Source organism: Propithecus coquereli, unplaced genomic scaffold (assembly GCF_000956105.1).
Source record: "Propithecus coquereli isolate 6110/MARCELLA unplaced genomic scaffold, Pcoq_1.0 Scaffold1, whole genome shotgun sequence".
Classification (NCBI taxonomy): Eukaryota; Metazoa; Chordata; class Mammalia; order Primates; family Indriidae; genus Propithecus; species Propithecus coquereli.
In genome coordinates this window covers 11,544,728-11,562,875 of record NW_012133857.1, presented here as the reverse complement: position 1 = coordinate 11,562,875, position 18,148 = coordinate 11,544,728, and the positions used below count along the sequence as shown (strand labels likewise).

The following is an 18,148-nucleotide window of genomic DNA, read 5'->3' as shown; positions in this document are numbered from 1 at the left end:
CGTGAGCCAGACCCGCCCTGCCAGCCCGCCTTGTCTGCCCCTCTCGTGAATCTTGGACCCTCCCAGAGGCCGTTTCAGATCCACAGCTGTGGGCCTGCTGGCTCAGGGTCCTCACAGCAGCGAGAGCCAGCTGGGCGAACTAGGCTGTGGTGCCAGGCTAGCTCCAGGTCTCAAGCACGCTGGGAGCCCCTGCCTTGGTCCTTTGGTGCCCACCTGTTGGCCCCACTTTCCTAGGCCTTCCTGATTCCTAGGCCTGGGCCAAGGGCCGCCTCCTTCCCTGCCACACAATGGTTTCTTCCCATGGCCCCAGCCCAAAGCCATGACTCAGGACAATTCCACAGGCAGAGCAGGGCTCTTTCCTCAAGGCGGGTTACCATGGGGACTGAGTCTCAGCTGCAGCCAGGGACAGGAAGAAGGATCCAAGCCTCCCTGGGTCCCCTCCCACTCAGCCAAACGGATCAGACTCAGGAAACAAACAAGGCTGGCGTGGTCTCAGCAGGAACTGCCAGTTATTGCTTTTAATCAGTTGATGAGTGAGGAAAGCAGGGGTGCTGGTGCCACCATGTGGCCAAATGCTTGCCGGCCTCAGCCACAGTCCATCTCAAGGTCGTCCACATCAGTCTCTGCAGCACAGAGGTCATCCAGGGCCGCCTCTGAGCCAAAAGGAAGAGGGTCCTATGGTGAAGGCCCGAAGGTGCTGGAGACAGGGGGAGGCTCCACCTCTCCTCCCCCTACGCCCGCAGGAACTAACCAGTCCCTTCCATGCCCAGGCCTTGCTCCCTCAGCTACTGCAAGCAAAGTGACACAAAGGCAATTCAGACACGGATATTTCTGGAAAAACCGTGGCTCTGCCAGGCCGACTCAACGGATACAGGCAAAAGGCAGCCCAATATGCTCAGAGAGGAACCAGGGCAGGAAGACAATGAAAGTGTCCTCAGTGCCAGAAATGGCTGTGGTGGACAGAGGGCTGCTGAGGTAATGCCAGGGAGTCTGACTTGTTCCCGAACTTCAGGGAGAGCCCACACGCAGGTTGGGCAGGGGGGGCTCTCTTGCCGGCTCACCTTCACAGTCTGTCACATCAGGAAGCCCGCGAATCAGCATGCTGACCCCTGGCATCACCTGGTCATACTGATGCAGGACCTCCACACAGTGCATGGAAAAGAGCTTGTCCTTCTGGGACAGGCTGTGCAGCAGCAGCACCGTGTCCCGCAGACACCGCACTGTCCGCTTCTGCTGGTCAGTCTTTGGGGGCCCCCCTGCCCTCCGCACTGTCAGCCACTGTCTGTGCAGCATCACTGTGAGAGCTCTGACCACCTGGGGGGGACAGAGGGCACAGACTGAGGTCCGGTCTTGCCATGTCCTGCACCCTAACAACCTGCTCAGCCCAGGTGAGGAGGGTTGAGTAAGGCATGGGGTCCTTGCACAGGGCCACCCTACCCAACAGAGCTGCCATGCTATTGGCCCCTGCCTGCCCCTGGCCTACTCACCTCCACGTTGCACTGGCAGTCGGAGCCAGTGACTGGGGGGGACGGGCTCTGCACACCAAGCTTAGCCAGGAGCCACACAGCCTAGAATAAGAACAGATTCTGTTCCATCCTGGGCAGAACGAGACCCCAGTCATAGCAAGGCCTTTCTCAGGCCTCTCCTACAGGAGCTCCAGTTGCTTTAGCAACTGCTTGTCTGCTCAAATGGGGCCAGGAAGTGGTGTTGTGGGGCCTTCCTAGGCCAGACTCAGCACCAGCACCTGTGTCTCATCAACAACCCACATGCTTCCACGCCCACCTCCAGCCACCAGGCCCCAAAGCCAGGATAGGATCAGTTATCAGGCAACTTTGCCAAGTCCTATGACAACCTAGGTCCACCTATATTGCATCTGTAGCGTGGAGCCCCCAACTGAGCTTACCTCTTTAGCTTGATAAACTCTTGCCACTAAAATGAATTAAAGCCCCCTTTCTCCCCAGAGAAAGATTCTGTGGGTTCTTAGGCTGGGCAGGGTGGCAGTCTCGAGAGGGTTCTCTAGAGTTTTTACCTCTTGTTCCAACTGAAGCCACTGTGTCTCCGAGGCCACTTTGTCAGGCCTTGATGTGATGTACATGTACAGCAGGAGCAGGAGGCAGCCTTCTGAAAAGGATGACCTACTTCTCACTCGGTGCCCCTTCTCACCCAGGGCCTGGGCTACTAGCTGCAGAAGCCCTCAGGAGGCCCCAGGCCCCATCCCTGTCACAACCCTTTCCTCCAGTCTTCAGGAGCAGCCCAGCTGCCCACCCGCCCTGCTTTACCTGAGTGGGAACAGAGCTGAAGAGCAAGCTTGTCGTGGTCTGCCAGGAGGGAGAGGAGCTCAACAGTCAGCAGCACACTAGGCAGGGGCGTCTCTGGGCTGAGGCACTGTGGCAGCACCTGGAACACACACTGGAACCTAAAAGACAGGATCCCAGAGAGACATGACACCCCCAACCCCAATTCCATAGTCCACCCTCACCTTTCACTAGTAACAGGAAATGAGAGCAGGACAGTACGAAGAGGCTTGAGTCAGCCAGCCCTGAGTTGAAATGCTGGCGCAACCACCTCCTATTTGCTATGAACAAGCAGGTGCTAACTTCCACTGCAGAGCTGCTGTGGCTTAGACAACAGGCCCTCATCTGGTACAGCATCACCCAGTACATGGGAGATGACCCCCTGGACCTGGGATGCCTGGCCTTCATATACCCCCAGGCTCTTTCCTGCCTTTGTTCCTAAACAGGAAGGGAGTCATAACCTGGGTATGAGAGAAATATTCTGTGCCCATCAAAGGACTGGCCAAGGGCTCCATAAGTAACAAACACACACTTGGCTATGATTGGACCTTATGAGACCACTTGTAAGGCAAGGAAGAGCATTTTCTCCACTAGTTGGAAAACATCAGTCTCCTCTGCTGCCAGTGTGAGAAGGTGCTCATTGTGGGTTTTGCATGGGTCAGGGGCAGAGGGATGGCCATCACCAAGAAACCTGGCCCCAAGGCAACTGCTGTTTGCTCAACCCACATAGCCTGGAGCATGAGGGTCCGGCTATGTGTACCCTTTCATACCTCCGCAGTGTCTTGACACAGAGCATAGAAGGTCAAGAATATCCTTCATTATGTCCTTAGGAAGCGAGGTCTCACTATGTGGGGGGAACTCCTTTTAGAGCAAATCCTGCATAGCAGATAAGAAGCTGGATGCTCTTTTATTGCCAGGGAATGTGGAACTTTGTGGGAAACTGAAATTTAACCTGGCTGTTACCTGGTCTCATTATTGGGCTGCAAGTGGCCCCTAACTAATCTCCTATAAGGCCCCTGAAACTATCTACAAAAAAAAAAAAGCAAAAACAAAATCCACCTTTATATACAACACAGTAGTCTCCAAGTTATTTTTTGATAGCATCAGAATCTTCTTTTTAAATGAAACTCTATGCAGAGCTCCAGTATACAAAATAGGTAAGTCATGAAGTCATGCCGCTTTGGTTAAAGTTGGGATGAGACCTATGTGCTCTAAAGTACTGGGCCTAAGGAGACAAAGATGATCTGCTCTCAAGCTGGGGTGGGCAAAGATGTCCTTTACAAGGCCACTGAGGGACAAAAGAGACTGCAGCCTTCCTTGCTCCTTGTTTTGTGTCATATGCTGCTTTAGAACTTCAACAACACCCCTGCCCTAGCTTTCACTCCAAGGTGAAGAGGAAGCTATGTGGAGTGGGGTTCAGCTTAAGCGTGAAGGAGTTCTGAAGAGAAGCACTGAGTGGGAGATGATGTCAGAAAGAGATGGGGCAGTGGCTCAGGAGACCCACTAGGTTAAACCCCCACCACCCCAAGCATGCTCCCTATAGGCTTTCAGTTTTCCCTGCCTCAATTCAGGGTTTATTCACTCAGCAAATACTGAGTGCTTACAGTGAGCAGGCTCTGTGCTAGGTGTGAGGATGCAGGGCCATAGGTGTGTCACCCGAGCCAGTGAATGGAAGGCATCTGGCCTGCAGTGAGCAGCCATTAAATTTTTGAGTGTTCCTGTGGACAAGCTCAACAGGAATGATGGTGTGACCACCAAGAGAATTGATAAAAACATGGTTTCTGGGATTCATTCATTTAACAAATACAATACAAACAACCAGCCACTATGAGCTGGGCCCCTGCTGGGCACCTGGGTGATGGTCTGCCCCCCATCCCATGTCCACACTACACTACGATACTGTGTCCAGCTCTCAGCATGGACCAGACCAACCAAAAATATTCAGATGGAAACCAGGATCCAGAAGTGTTTTTAGGAAACAAATGCCAAGCTCAGATATGGGATGACTTAAGATATGTCCAGCTGGTAGAGTCATTCCAACATAGGAACTGACCTCTTGGAAGAGTGCTGGGAGGGAAACTGGATTACTGGATGAGGGTGTGGGCTGGATGGTATTTATAGTTCCTCCCAATCTTGTGCTTCTGGAATCCTAAGTTAGGAATTTATGATAACAGTGTTCACTAGCGAGGTTCACTATACTACCACTTCCAACAAACCTTAAGAAAAACAAGCAACTTGAGACTCATGCTAGAGGTGGGCACAATGGTGATGGTCAGATACTCCTAGCACGGTTAGCTCAGGGGTTGCAGGCCCTCCTCACGCCCTCTGCTTCCTTAGGGAACCCACTAATTTCAATGTGGTTGTGGTACATGGTCTTCACCTGATCCACATCTCGGGTTCAGAGGCCTCTTGGTTCAGCCTTTGTCCTTGAGCAGGATCCTCTTCCCTAGTGGCTAACAGCCTCCTTCTATCACGAGTGCCTTTTGCTTACTTGTTGTTCAGAGGCAGAATGAAACCAAATAAACCACTTTCTTGGTTCTCCTAACACCTGGCCCCACTTCCCATCACTTCAGAACTCCTAGAACCAAGCCTTAGAATTGACTAGTGTAGATAAGTCAAGATGAGAGCGAAGTACAAGGGCCACAGGTTAAACTTTAAAAGGTCAGTAAGACCCACAAAAAATCGTGACTCCCGTGCTGCTTTATACCTGGGTAAGAAATCAGAGGAAGTGTTTTCGGCTAATTTCACCAAAACTTTAAGGCACTGGCTCAGGACACTGGCTTGAAGGTGACCTGTTGCTGCAGAAGAGAAAGCCAATAGATGAAGAAGCATCTTCAATAGTGGATGCTGTCCTTGTTCATCAGCAACCCCCCTGGGGGCTGAGGTCATATCTCCAAGACTATGTCTGTGAACCAGGCTCCCGCTTCCTTCCCCAGCAGCAGAATCCGCCCCCACTCCTGACAGTAATAGGCAGACGACTGCTCCGCTGTGACACACCAGGTGCTGAAGAATGCTAAGTGAAGCCACAGAGAAGCCTTCCAGGTTGCAAATTGAATCCTCAGGGCTGGCCTCTACCCCAGAGCTCATGCAGGAGGAATGTGTCGGTAAGTCCACAGGTGCTCCACTTCTCTTAGCTGCTGCCAAATCCTGCAGAGCCTGGCAGTGTAAGCCGATGAAGAACTGTACAAGGGGGAGGAAATGCACGGCTCCAGGAAGCTGGTAGAGAGGGAAGGCCCTTCTGCCTTCCTCTGCTGGGTCTCCATCACATGAGCCTTCATTCCTGGCAACTAGATTGAGTCCAGTGAATGCCATGTTCTGTGCTTCTCTCAGGGCTGAGAGGGAAAATGACCCATCCTGAGAACCTGTGGTCCTGAGGCCTGAAATCCCAGCCAAGGTACTGGCAATAAACACAAAAGAAAATAGTTAAATGTGGGATGGAGATAAGGCCATGGGCCATAGATAGCTTCTCTGCCAAATTCTCTAGGCTCCCTGCCCATCCCACAGACCTCCCAGGCTGGCCAAGGCCAGAAAAGGACTTGCTTCCTAGAAACTCCTTCCCAAACAAGCTTGCCAGGAGTTTTACACTTACCTGCTAAACCCTGGTGGCTGCAAGAAACTGCCAGTAGGAGACTCAGAACAGCTGCTCAGGAGATGGCAAAGACCTAGGGATGACTCTGGGATCAAAGGCTGCTTCAGGAGCAGGTTTATCAAAATGGAACCTGCAGAAGACAAGGTGACTCTAGAAGGTTCTGACATGGGAGACCTTTTCTTTTTCTTTTTTTTTTTTTTTTTTGAGACAGGGTCTTGTTCTGCTGCCCTAGGTAGAGTGCAGTGGTGTCATCATCATAGCTCACGGCAACCTCAAACTCCTGACCTCAAGCAATCCTCCCGCCCCTGGCCTCCCCGAGTGCTAGGATTATAGGGGTGAGCCACCGTGCATGGCCATGGGAGACCTCTTCTATGGCCTCAGAAGGAAAATGTGAGGGTTTCTTGGATGCCAACTGTCCTCTAAGCTGCCATTAAGCCCTGTTAAGATGCCAGGGGGTGCAGAAGGCTCTGGGACATACTTGCTCTTGGCCCTTTTCATTTTATAAAGTCTTCTGCTTAAGTCATACACTTCTACTTCCCTAGACTCTCTGAAGGACTGCCTGGGCCACTGGTTCTCAGAGCCCCAGACAGTTCATCAGGCAATTCTACTGGGTATCGCAGAGGACAACTGGAGCCATGCAGGCCCCTGTGGGAGAAGCATGGATTCTGGTACCTTGAGTGTTTGATCTCTGCCTCCAGCTGTCAACAAAGCTTTTCTGGGCCTCTTCTTGATTTATCTGGTTACCTCTCAGACTGTGGGTCTTATTATCTGAAACTAGATAAAATGTGAATCAAAACTTGACCACAAAAGCACGGGCATATCAGAAACTCTTACATGTGATAAGTTTAAAACACAGATTGTTCTACGTCTTCAACCTTGGATCAAAACAAAAGCCAAAGCAGCTCAAGAGCCCTTGCATCTTTTACCTTCTTCATGTAAAACAAGAACTCATACAAAGAAAGGAAAGAAAATTAAGCTGTTTGCCTCTCTTCAAAATGAAGCAATTAGACAAAAACAGTAACCACTAACATTTATATGGTGTTTATTATGTGCCAGACACTGTTCTAATAGCCTTACACATATAAGCTCATTTGTTCCTCACAGCAATCCTACATGGAGTTGTTATCATTAGCTCTGTTTTACATATAGGGAAACCGAGGCACAGAGGTTAAAGGACTTGCGCAAATCACATAAGCCAGTAAGCAGTATGATTGGGACTCCCAGGCTGTTGGGCTCTATTGCCTGCTTGTTACACTACCCCACACTGCCCCTTTAGTTCCTAGATGCCAAAAATATGAGTGGCCTGCAAGGTTTCTCAGAAGTGGTGTGACGGGCAATGATGTGAAAAGGCTAGCAACAGTAGGAACACAGTCGATAGATCTGAATCATAAGATAAACCAGCATAGCAGTGTCTCAGAGTGAAAACCCGTCAATGTTACATTGTCTCACTCCAGAAAGCAGCAGCATTCCCTCAGTCTGGACTAAGTTATACAAACGCAAGGCTATACCAACGCAAGTTATACAAACGAAAGGAACACAGGTCCCTGCATACTAGCTATATTTCTGGAATGGTCAATTGATGCTGCCTGTGACGGTTTTAAAATATGCCCAGGCCGATCATGGTGGCTCATACCTGTAATCTCAGCACTTTGGGAAGCTGAGATGGGGGGATCACTTGAGGCCAGGAGTTTGAGACCAGTCTCGGCAAAACAGCAAGACTCCCCAGTCTCTTACAAAAAATAAGAAAAATTAGCCAGGTGCGGTGGCACACACCCACACATAGTCCCAGCTTCCTGGGAGGCTGAGGCATGAGGATCACTTGAGCCCAGGAGTTCAAGGCTGCAGTGAGCTATGATCGTGCCACTGTACTCTACCCTGGGCAAGAAAGTGAGACTCTGTCTCTTAAAAAAAAAAAGCCCCCAAATTCTTTGATACACCTCCTTTCAAAAGGTGCAGCCTAGTTTCCTTCCCCTTAAATGTGGCCCAGACTGAGTAATTTGCTTCTAACAAATAGAATGTGGCAAAAGTGATGCTACGTGACTTCTGAGGCTAGGCCATAAAAAGGATAGCTTTTGCCTGGCTCTCTCTGGGTTTGCTAGCTCTAGAGAAAGCCATTCACCAGGTTATGAGGATATTTAGTAGCCCTGTGGAGAGGCTACTGAGTATCCTCTTGTGGAGAGGAATTACACTGCCAGCTACACTAGTAAGCCGTCTTGAAATGGATCCGCCAGCCTCAAATAAGTTGCCAGTGATTCCAGTCCCCAGAGATAACCTCAACCCCACTGTGCCCTGTCAGAATTGCTAATCCACAGAAATCGGGAGAAAATAATTATTGTTGTTTTAAACCCTAAGTTTGGGTAGTTTGTTATACAGCAATAGACTGACTTACCCTCTCTGCCCACAAGAGGCTTGTATCCTGGCTCTGTCTGGCAGGGGTAGGGAAGGGACATGTTAGCACTAAAAGACTCCTTTGTAGGAAAAGATGTTTTTCCAAATTGTGGAGAACATGCTTCTGGCTTTATAACCACAGAAGGACTTTTCCTAGGACTGGAGAAAGTTAACTATGAAAGGAAAGTAATGATTCTGCTAAAACCACTTAAAATAGTGGGTTATAAAACTTCTAACAAACTTTAAACTTTTCATGTCTAGGTGTTTTAACCAAAGATTTTATTTATCACACACCTGTCATTCTTTGTCAGGACAGCAGTGCAAAATTCCAGGCATTTTGATCCAAATTATTGAAAAAGTTTTTCATTTATTACCATACTTTTCTAATCATCCAAAAATACTGGCCATAATTCCTTTACTATTTTCAATTCCATCAAAACATCTTTACAGAAAAAAAAAAAACAAAAAAACAAAAAAAAATCTTTACAGTGTTGGAACAACCTATTTTTAACAGTGACAGACTGAATCCAAAGACTTTCAACAGAAAGAGGTTTATCAAAATAAATAAATATTAACATTTTGATTAACCTATTAGAAGGTATACCGAAAACTGAGTAAGTTCTTCAGTGCCAACATCTTTATGTTAGAGAAGCAGTCTTAATGCTCTGATCTGATCACACAATGCTGAGACCTTTCTGTTACTGGTGTGTTAAGAGGACTCCCTCAGCTCTCGTCTTATATGGACTACACAAGACATGGAGAGTTCAATTTCACACTCTGCCCATTATGAGTAAAGGCAGTAGACTGTTCAATACCAGAAAAAGATGTCCTGACTGACACTGTTCAAATTTCAAGGCTGACACTGATAGTGCCAGACTTGTCTGGCAGGCAGAGGGTAAGACACAGACCATTAACAAACTGAGCACATCTGGCATCAGAAGAGGGGGCTGTTGGACTAAGGTTCCAGGGCAGCAAATGAGAAGAAAATATTCCAAATAGCTGGAATTAAAATACACTCACATTTGCGGCAAAATCCGTTATGTTAAACAAGTTACATCAAAATGAAGACTGGCCCACCCCCATATTTGGAGATCACCTTTCCAGCCTTTTCTAGTTCTAAGTAACAGTGTTTATGAGGTCCCCACAGAGGAGGCACTTCTAGAGTACGGGCCTGCATGCTGTGATGCCTTAAACCATTCAAGTTTAATCCAAACCACCTTGAATCCTTCAGGAAAGAGGATCTCTCCCCAGATCGCAGAGTCTAAACAAGCTTCATTCAAGACTAGTCTGACATTGTTATACAGCCTTTTTATTAAACAATACAAAACTGAACTACCCCTCCAGCACCATCATTACCTGACATGGGAAATGGAGGGAGCAGCCAATTTATTTGCTCGTTCGCTGCTCTGAAGTTTTGTCCTTAATTCATTCATCTCTGCATCTTTAAACTGGAGTTCAGACTGCAATGATTGGAGCTGGAAGGCAAAAGAAACATACTTGTAGTGGTCCCATAATATACACAAAAATATCTCTAGGCTTCAAAATCCCAAGCTAGTGAAGGAAAAACAATGAAAAATACATATGAAGGTTTGCTGTGGGGCCAGGTGTGGTGGCTCATGCCTGTAATCCTAGCACTCTGGGGGGCTGAGGCAGGAGGATTGCCTGAAGTCAGGAGTTCGAGACCAGCCTGAGCAAGAGCGAGGTCCCCATCTCTACTAAAACTAGAAAAAAATCAGCCAGGTATCATGGCGTGCACCTGTATTCCCAGCTACTCAGGAGGCTGAAGCAGGAGGATCGCTTGACCTGAGGAGTTTGAGGTTGTAGTGAGCTATGATGACCCACTGCACTCTAGCCCGGGTGACTCAGAAAGACTGTTTCCAAAAAAAAAAGGTTTGCTGTGGACTGAGCGTGGTGGCTCACGACTGTAATCCTAGCACTTTGGGAGGCTGAGGTGGGAGGATCACTTGAGCCCAGGAGTCCAGCCTGGGTGACAGAGTGAGATGACTCTGTCTCTAAGGGGGCAGGGAGGGGAGAAGTCTGCTGTGATATAAATGTCCTAAAATATCCAACATTAGCTTTCTTCCTAATGACAGCATGGTACTCTAGAAAGATAAATTTGAGTCTAACTATTGTGAGGGTTCAAATATTAGCCCCATCATTTACTTACTCTCTGAATCTATACTATAAATACTTGGCTTCATCATGGTTAGGGGATTAAGTAGAACAATGAATGTAACACGTCCAAAATAGAGCTTGGCAAGGTGCCATATCTCAGCAGTAACATTTGACCTTTTAATGAACATAGTGGTACACAATTCCAGGTCTTCTTGAAAAGTTTGGGTGGAGTATTTGGAGTAGTTTTATCAAAACCCTGTGCAAGGCCGGGCACGGCGGCTCACGCCTGTAATCCTAGCACTATGGGAGGCCGAGACGGGTGGATCGCTCAAGGTCAGGAGTTCGAGAACAGCCTGAGCAAGAGCGAGACCCCGTTTCTACTAAAAAATAGAAAGAAATGATCTGGACAACTAAAAAAAAAAAAATATATATATATATATATATATATATATATAAAAAAAAAATTAGCCGGGCATGGTGGCACATGCCTGCAGTCCCAGCTACTCGGGAGGCTGAGGCAGAAGGATTACTTGAGCCCAGGAGTTTGAGGTTGCTGTGAGCTAGGCTGATGCCATGGCACTCTAGCCCAGGCAACAGAGTGAGACTCTGTCTCAAAAAAAAAGAAAAAAAAACAAAAACGCTGCAATATAGGGAGACCTGCTGCTCTGGCCTTCAAGGGCTATAGCCAACAGTAACTGCCATCATTCTCCAAGCACGCTCTGTCCCAGGCACAGCACCAGACACAGTAAGTGCAGGAACGTTTGAGTCTCCCAACCTTTCTGGTTATTTCTTGGAACAGATAAGGGAAATGAGTAACAGAGCTTAGGTCATTACCTTGAAATCACCACTTCTGTGTGATGAAGCCTAGATTCAAACTCTGGTTTGTCTGACTGCAAATTCCTTGCTCTTCATAACTTATATGGAAAGTCAACTATGCCATTAGTGCTGGGCACAGGTAAGTGCTTATTTAGAGTTTTTCTTCCCAGAACAGCATCTCCCCCTCCCTTGGAAACAATCATATCCCTATTATTTCTGACAATACGACTTGAATGGGAGCTGTCATCTCTTTGGTTATAGCAACTGGTCCAGGGACAGGCATCTAATTTAAGTTAGACCAATCAGAGCCTTCCTCGGAATTTTAAAACATGAAATGAAGGACCCCAAGTCTTAACTGTGCCCTGGAATTATAAAATATGAGCCCACAACCTTCTAGAGAAAACACCCTCTTTCATAAGGATGGAGCCTATCTATAGCAGAGAAATTAAAAATGTGTCCTGGCAAGGTTTATTCAATCAAGGCCCCAGCACACCTGTTTTTCCCAGACTTGGTCATGGAAGCCAATATGTTTCCTTTTGGCATAAACTAGGTCAATTGAATTTATTTTTTATTTTTTTAGTGACAGGGTCCTTCTGTCTCAAGACCAGCCCAGGCTGGTCTTGACCTCCTGGCCTCAAGTGATCCTCCTGCCTCAGCCTCCTGAGTTGCTGGGATTACAGGGGTGAGCCACTGTGCCTGGCTCAATTAAGTTTCTGATCTACCAAAAGGGCCCTAATTTAAACCTGTTTCTAGAAAGTCTAAGCTAGTAATTTATTCCTGCGAAGACCAACTATGACAGCAAAGCAGAGTTTCATCTAAGTCCTTTTACAAACCACATGCAGACCCTGGAAGAAAAGTGCATGGCAATTAGCTGATGATAGCAGAAAATATTTAAGAAAAACAACTACTGAAATCTCCCAGGAAGATTTATAGGCAACATTGCTCATTGCATCTAAAGGAACTCAGCAGGCAAAGCCATAACATGCAAAACAAACACTCTGGGTCACCTTTTTGGAGAACTCCTTTTCTTTGTCACTGAGTGCCTGGCTTTTCTCTTGCTCAAGAAGAAAATGTGATCTTCTCTGTTCCTCTAGAATGGATTCTGTCTGATGCAGTGAGTCCCGCAAAATTTTAATTTCTCCATTCTTAATGAGGACTTTTTCTTCCATTGCCTTCAGCTGTAAATCCCAAATTTATCTTGTGAAAAGTTTGTAAGGGAAAATTACTTATGTACTTTGTTTTAATATGTAACTGGGGAGATGGAGAAAGCACAGAAAAAACATGTCCTATAGACCAACGAGTGCTCAAAATATATCTGTACCAACCAGATGTCACCATGGTCTGGTAGGCTTGTTCACAGGACAGCCTATATTCAGTAAGATAGCTTAAAGATACACTTGTCACACACATATGGAAATTCTTTAGGCTCTAAGAGGCATTTAATAATCTGGGTCACATACTTCACAGAATTAAAATTTCACATTATCTTCCTGGTTTTCTTAGGGACCTACAGATGGTCATATGAAGGATGTCTGTTTTCTTGCAAAACTGCTAATGAAAACAGCAACCATTACAATGTTGTGCTCTTCATATAAAGATAAGTGCTATAAATTCATCTCAGTGCCAAAACAGCTTGTATCTCTTTTTGGGTCTGGTATACAGTGTTTTTTCCTTGCCTTGGCTGTTCGAAATCTCATTATTTAGTTCCTTTAAGCCTAAATTTTCTGGCTTTCTTTCCCCAGGCTTCTCTCATTTCATGGAGGTGAATCTAGATTATTGTTTTAAAATTTTTATATATTTCATTGTACAATGATTAAGTGAAATGAATTAACTACAAAAACCACAAGTCACTTACCTTTTCTTTAAGTTCTTTGTATTGTGCCTGAAGTACCTCTAATTCGAAATTATCTTTAACTGGAACACCTTCTTTGTTTTTCCCTGCAGGATTTTTTGACATCCCATCTAATCTGTGGACCTTGTGAATATCTGTAAAAAACAGTTCCCATATACCTTTCAGGACTCAACATTTTCCCATGTTTGCCAGAAAATGCTGAAAAGAATCACTCTTGAAAACAAAGTAGAGAAAGATATAGTAAGCAATATAGGTATTTTCCAACCTAAGAACATGATTCGAACTCATAAATGATCTTTTAAAGATCCTATCACCCTCTCCCCATTCCTCACCCCAATTGCAAGAGTCTCATCTAAAGGCTAAAAGGTGATGTGGAGATCTCACCAGCCAGAACTCAGTGATCTATATTCAACAATATTTACTGGGCACCTACAATACACCAGGCATGATGTTAGTCTCTAACGGTCCAATGCAATGGTGAACAAAATAGATACAGTCCTTGCTTATAGGACATTTAACAATACATAAATAACTGTAAAATTACAACTGTTACAACAACTGCAGAGGAGAACAAATACAGGAAAGCCTATAATAGGGAAATCTGACCCAAGTGGAATGACTGGAACATTAGTCTTCCCCTAAGGAAGATTTGAATGAGGTGAGAGCTGAAGGACAAGCAGGAATCAATCAGATGAGTGGAAATGAATGGATGGAAAGAACACCCAGTGTGCAAGAAAGAACAAGGTATAAAGTTCCTGTATTGTAAGGAAGCAGACAGAATTCAAAGAATGAAGGAAAGTTAGTGTGGCTAGAACCCAGAGAGAGAGTAAGAAAGAGCCAGACCATGCTGGGCCTTACAGACCATATTAAGGATTTTGGTCTTTATACTAGAAGCAGTGGGAAGTTATTAAAGGACTTTCAGTAAGGATGTTCACATGTATCTGTGTGACACAGCCAGATTTCAGTTTGGAAAAGAGCGTCGTGAAGTCTGACTCGTGGGGAGTCAAGACTGAAAATGGGGAGCTAATTTTGCAGACTACTGTCCAGGGGAGGAATCATGGTAGCAAAGATCAGGGAGTTGGTAGAAATGATACAAATAGGATGGCTTTCAGAGATGGATTAAGAAGGTAAAGTTGACAGAATTTGGAAAGGAATTAGACGTAGGGTCAAGAAAGGGGGAATAGTTGTCTTGCACCACTGGATGGAGAGTGGTGCTAGTCACTGTTTTGTGAAACATCTGATCATCAGCCAGTGTTTTCTGGAGATGCTGAAGGAGGACTGGGTTTCCAGGAAATGATTGTGTTGAGTTTAAGATACCTTGAGATATCCAAGTACAGATGCAAGGTGCCCTCAAAACCTTTCTCTTCTGGGAGCCCCACAAGATTTCACTCATTCCCCAGCTAGAGTGTAAGCTCCATGTAGGAAGGAGTTTTTGTATTTTGGTGATTGCTACGTCCACTGCAGTTCTTAACATTTGGGCCCCTGGCAGTTTATTGGACGTATAAAAGAATAAGTTTCTTTCATTTCTTGCCTGTGCCAGGCCCCTCCCATGCTCACACTGTCCAAGAGGGACAGTGGGCTTCATAAGATGTAAAGCTTCCCAAACCTGTCACAAGAATGGGTCCCCATGCATGGCCAGTGATGGTTCTGATGGTGGTGTGTTGCATCGGCTGTGTTCCAAGGATCTCTGCTTAGAACCAAGAACGAAGTGGCCTAAACTTTAGAAAATAAAGTAAAATGCCAACCTAGCTTTCTATATTTATATGGCTTTTTGACATTCCTGATACCTTTCTCCCCCAAATCAAATGACCTTTTGTAACACAACCTCTGCTTAAATCAGGGTGTTCCTATGTTTTAAAAAGGCGAAAGCGCACTCTCGGTGTATGGCACCGGGACAGCGCTCGCCATGGGAGTTCTGAAGCCACAGCCTTCAAGGGGATCAATCGTGGTCTGCGACACCCTCCGGGAAAAAGGCCCCAAGAAGCACTCACTGGACACGTCCCGAGCCGCCGCAGGGCATTGGCTCAGGGCCTGTGACGCAAGGGTGTCGAGCTCTTCCAGGTCGTCAGCGGTGAAGTCTTCGTGCGCGCCGAACGGGTCTTCTGGGTCCGGCGCGGCGGCTGCGGGGAAGCCCCGAGCCCGCTTGCTCGGGGGGAGCCCAATTCCGGGCGGCGGCCCAGGGCGAGGTGCCGGGGGCTCACTCCGCCTCCTGCTGCCCGGCGCGGGGGTCCCAGCCATGCCTCCCGCCTGCCCCAAGTACCCGAGGGCGCTGAGCCTGACGGTACCGCCACGAGACGAGAGAGCCGAGAGCCGGACCAACCGCCCGCGAGCCGCTGATCGCCTCAGCCGCTAGTGCCCCGCCCCCGAACCCACAGGCCAATCAGCTGCCAGCCAACGGGCGCCAAGGATGACATACATCCGAGCGCGCCGCCCCGCCCAGCTGAGTCTGTGCCTGTCTAGGTTGCGCCCCGCCCTTCTCGGCCCTCCAGGGCCAGCACGAGGATTCAGTACAGCCGCTGGGGACTCGGTGCGGGCTGATCCCAGTTAACCCGGATGCGGGTCCGAGGTGCGCCAGCCCCTCTGCGCCGCCTCCCTATCACTCCGTGGAGTACAGAACCGCGCGGCAGCAGTTTGTCCTGACATTCTCACGTGTTGTTTGAGTCGAGGCAGGCAGCATTCAGGGTCTGGTCTCCGTGGCCTCGCTGTTCTCCCGCCAGACCCACCTCTCACATACCCCAAGTCTCTCTTGGGAAGGCAGCTGGGAGGGTTGGGTTGGGAGGGGAGTATGAATAGAGCTGTTGTGAGCAGATATCTTCGAGAATAGTAAATGTTTGAAATGTGTGCATTTGAGGTAGATCTGGGGAGGAGGAAAGTTCAAGGAGTGATCCTGAGAAAGGCGTGCCTGTCTGTGTGGGAGGGTGTGGGAACTGCTTGGGGTGTTAACATTCATTCCTTTGAGAGTGCTGGAATGTTTCTGGTCCTAAGCTCTGGTTGTATAGAGATGAATGAGGCTCAGGTTAAGGAATACCCGCTGTAAGTGGCACCTGGGCTGCCCTACAGGTTGAATGAAACTTAGCAAGATAAAGAAAGGGGTTGGAGGCCGGCACAATAGACTACTGAGATGAGAATTCAAGACTGAAAGGGAGACTACACAAGTAACAGTTACCTATGGCCTAGAGAGAAGGTAAGGCTTCACAGAGCAGGGATTTGAACTGGACTTGAGTGCCTGACAGGATTTTATTGGGCAGCAGTGGTGTGCAGAAGAGTTAGCAGCAATAGGGAATTGGTATTGGAGGTTAACAGGAAGAAGACTCATCGCTTCTCGGCCTTTTGGCTAAAATCAAGTATAGGAACAAGACTCGTGGTTGTGTGCTCAGTGCCAAACTTAGCTTGTGAGTGACCTGTGAATGTTTGTGAAGGCATTAAATAAAAGGGAGATTGCTGTTAGGGCCTAGAATGCCTAAGGAGTTAAGAGTTTTTTAAGCAACTGGTAGGTTCCCTCAGATAGGTGCCCAAATGTTGAATGCTTAATTGCTGCAGGTCTCTGGTCCTGGAAAGAGACAGGATTGTTCATTCGTCAGGAGGGATTGGGTTCCTCGAAGTAAAAGAGCGGTAACTTGTTCTCAGGGGCAGTGTGCTCACTGGTGCTCAGAAAGGGTAGTTTTAGCAGCACGGGGATGGGTGCCAGCTGGCAGTGCCCCACAGGGAATGCTTAAAGCCCAAAGAAGGTGCTGCTGGCTGTGCAACTTTCTGGAGAGGAACAAAGCAGGCACAGGCTGTTTTTTATTTGTTAACATCCAGTACATTATCTAGTCATAAAACAGGTTTCAATCTACAAAACTTTTTCCAGTTTTGGCTTAGCAAAGTCTCCGAATGGGTCTAGAGCCCTTTTTGAAAATACATCCTCAGAGAAAGGGTAGCATTATTAGTACTATTTGCATAGTTCTGTCAAGGGTCTGGAAGGGAAATCCAAAGACTTGTGCCTCTGAAATGTTTCAATACACATTTAGCATACATTATGGATTATCTCTGTCATCTACATGTAAGTCAGGAGAAAAAATGAAACAAGAGATATTGGAACTGCCATTTTATATAGAGTGATCAGGGAAAAGCTTGCTACTGAGATACTGGTTTCATTTCTCTAAAGGAAGGAAGGGAGGGAATGAGGTGTCCAGTATCCAGAAGAGTTGGTGAAAACACATAAAGTGGGAGCTTGCCTGAAATGCAGACCAACATGGCTGAAGATGGATGGGGGGCATGAATAGTAGCTATCAGAGGGAAGGCAGTGGGATTCAGATCCCTTAAGGCCTCATTGGTGACCATGAAGACTTTGGCTTTTGCTCTACAAAGCCACTGAAGAATTCTTGAGCCAAGGAGAGAAAGTAGGGTTTAGCAAGACACATTGGGTCTGAGTGAAGATTAGACTGCAGGGGAGCAAGGGTAGGGGCAGGAATCTGAATTCGGAAGTGATGACAATTATCCAGGTGAAGGATTATAGGATTAGAGTGGGGGGGATGGTATTGGAAAGAATATGAAGAGGCTAGATTTTATTCTGATGATTTCAATGTGGGGTATAAGACATGGGAACCCAGCAAGGACCTTTCTGAAGCCCTAGTGGAAATGCAGTCCTGAGGGCTTTTGAGGGAGTCTGGTTCTTCAAGACGCAGGAACCTTTCTCCTTTCCCATTTTTTTCCTTCATAGTGCATATCATTTGCCCAGCCCCCCTGCCACAATAAAGTTCTCTGACAACAGCTGTCTGTTGCTACATGCCCTCCTGCCTGCACACAGCAGACCGCTTACATGAACAGATGAACAATTCCATCAAAACATATGGCCCCTTAGATATCATAACCAGAGAAAGGTGGGTTTTCCTCCCAAAGTGCAAACTGTTCCACCAACCTCAAGTATGGTATTCTGTTGGGTATACAACCACACAAGAACGAAAGCCTTTCAAATGAGTTGTTTTAATTCCAGGTGATACAGAATTTAGGGCAGAACAAAGACCAAAGAGCAGACTCTGGTGGGATTCTGGGCTGGTTTTACTTTAGTTCACAGCTAAGGTAGGAATGGCTGAGTAAAAACAGCTAAAGAGA

At 47.1% G+C, this 18,148-nt stretch overlaps 1 protein-coding gene across 1 annotated transcript; it reads right to left on the bottom strand.

Annotated features, from left to right (window-relative positions):
• Positions 1 to 435: 435 nt before the first annotated feature.
• ATRIP (ATR interacting protein) lies at positions 436 to 15,292 on the bottom strand. Its single transcript, XM_012639099.1, has 13 exons — positions 15,046 to 15,292; positions 13,058 to 13,188; positions 12,210 to 12,380; positions 9,628 to 9,746; positions 8,273 to 8,430; positions 6,556 to 6,651; positions 5,884 to 6,013; positions 5,002 to 5,691; positions 2,280 to 2,416; positions 2,030 to 2,121; positions 1,488 to 1,568; positions 1,062 to 1,314; positions 436 to 653 (listed from the first exon to the last, which is right to left on the bottom strand). Exons 1-13 carry the CDS (start codon positions 15,290 to 15,292, stop codon positions 586 to 588), a joined length of 2,373 nt encoding a protein of 790 aa, XP_012494553.1. The 3' UTR covers positions 436 to 585.
• Positions 15,293 to 18,148: the final 2,856 nt, after the last annotated feature.

Coding starts and splice junctions, on each gene's coding strand:
- ATRIP (XM_012639099.1), bottom strand. CDS start 15,292: ATGGCTGGGACCCCCGCGCCGGGCAGCAGGAGGCGGAGTGAGCCCCCG. Junction 13,189..15,045: donor GGCGGCTCGGGACGTGTCCA/GTGAGTGCTTCT, acceptor TGTTTTTTACAG/ATATTCACAAGGTCCACAGA. Junction 8,431..9,627: donor CCCTCCATTTCCCATGTCAG/GTAATGATGGTG, acceptor AACTTTCTCCAG/TCCTAGGAAAAGTCCTTCTG.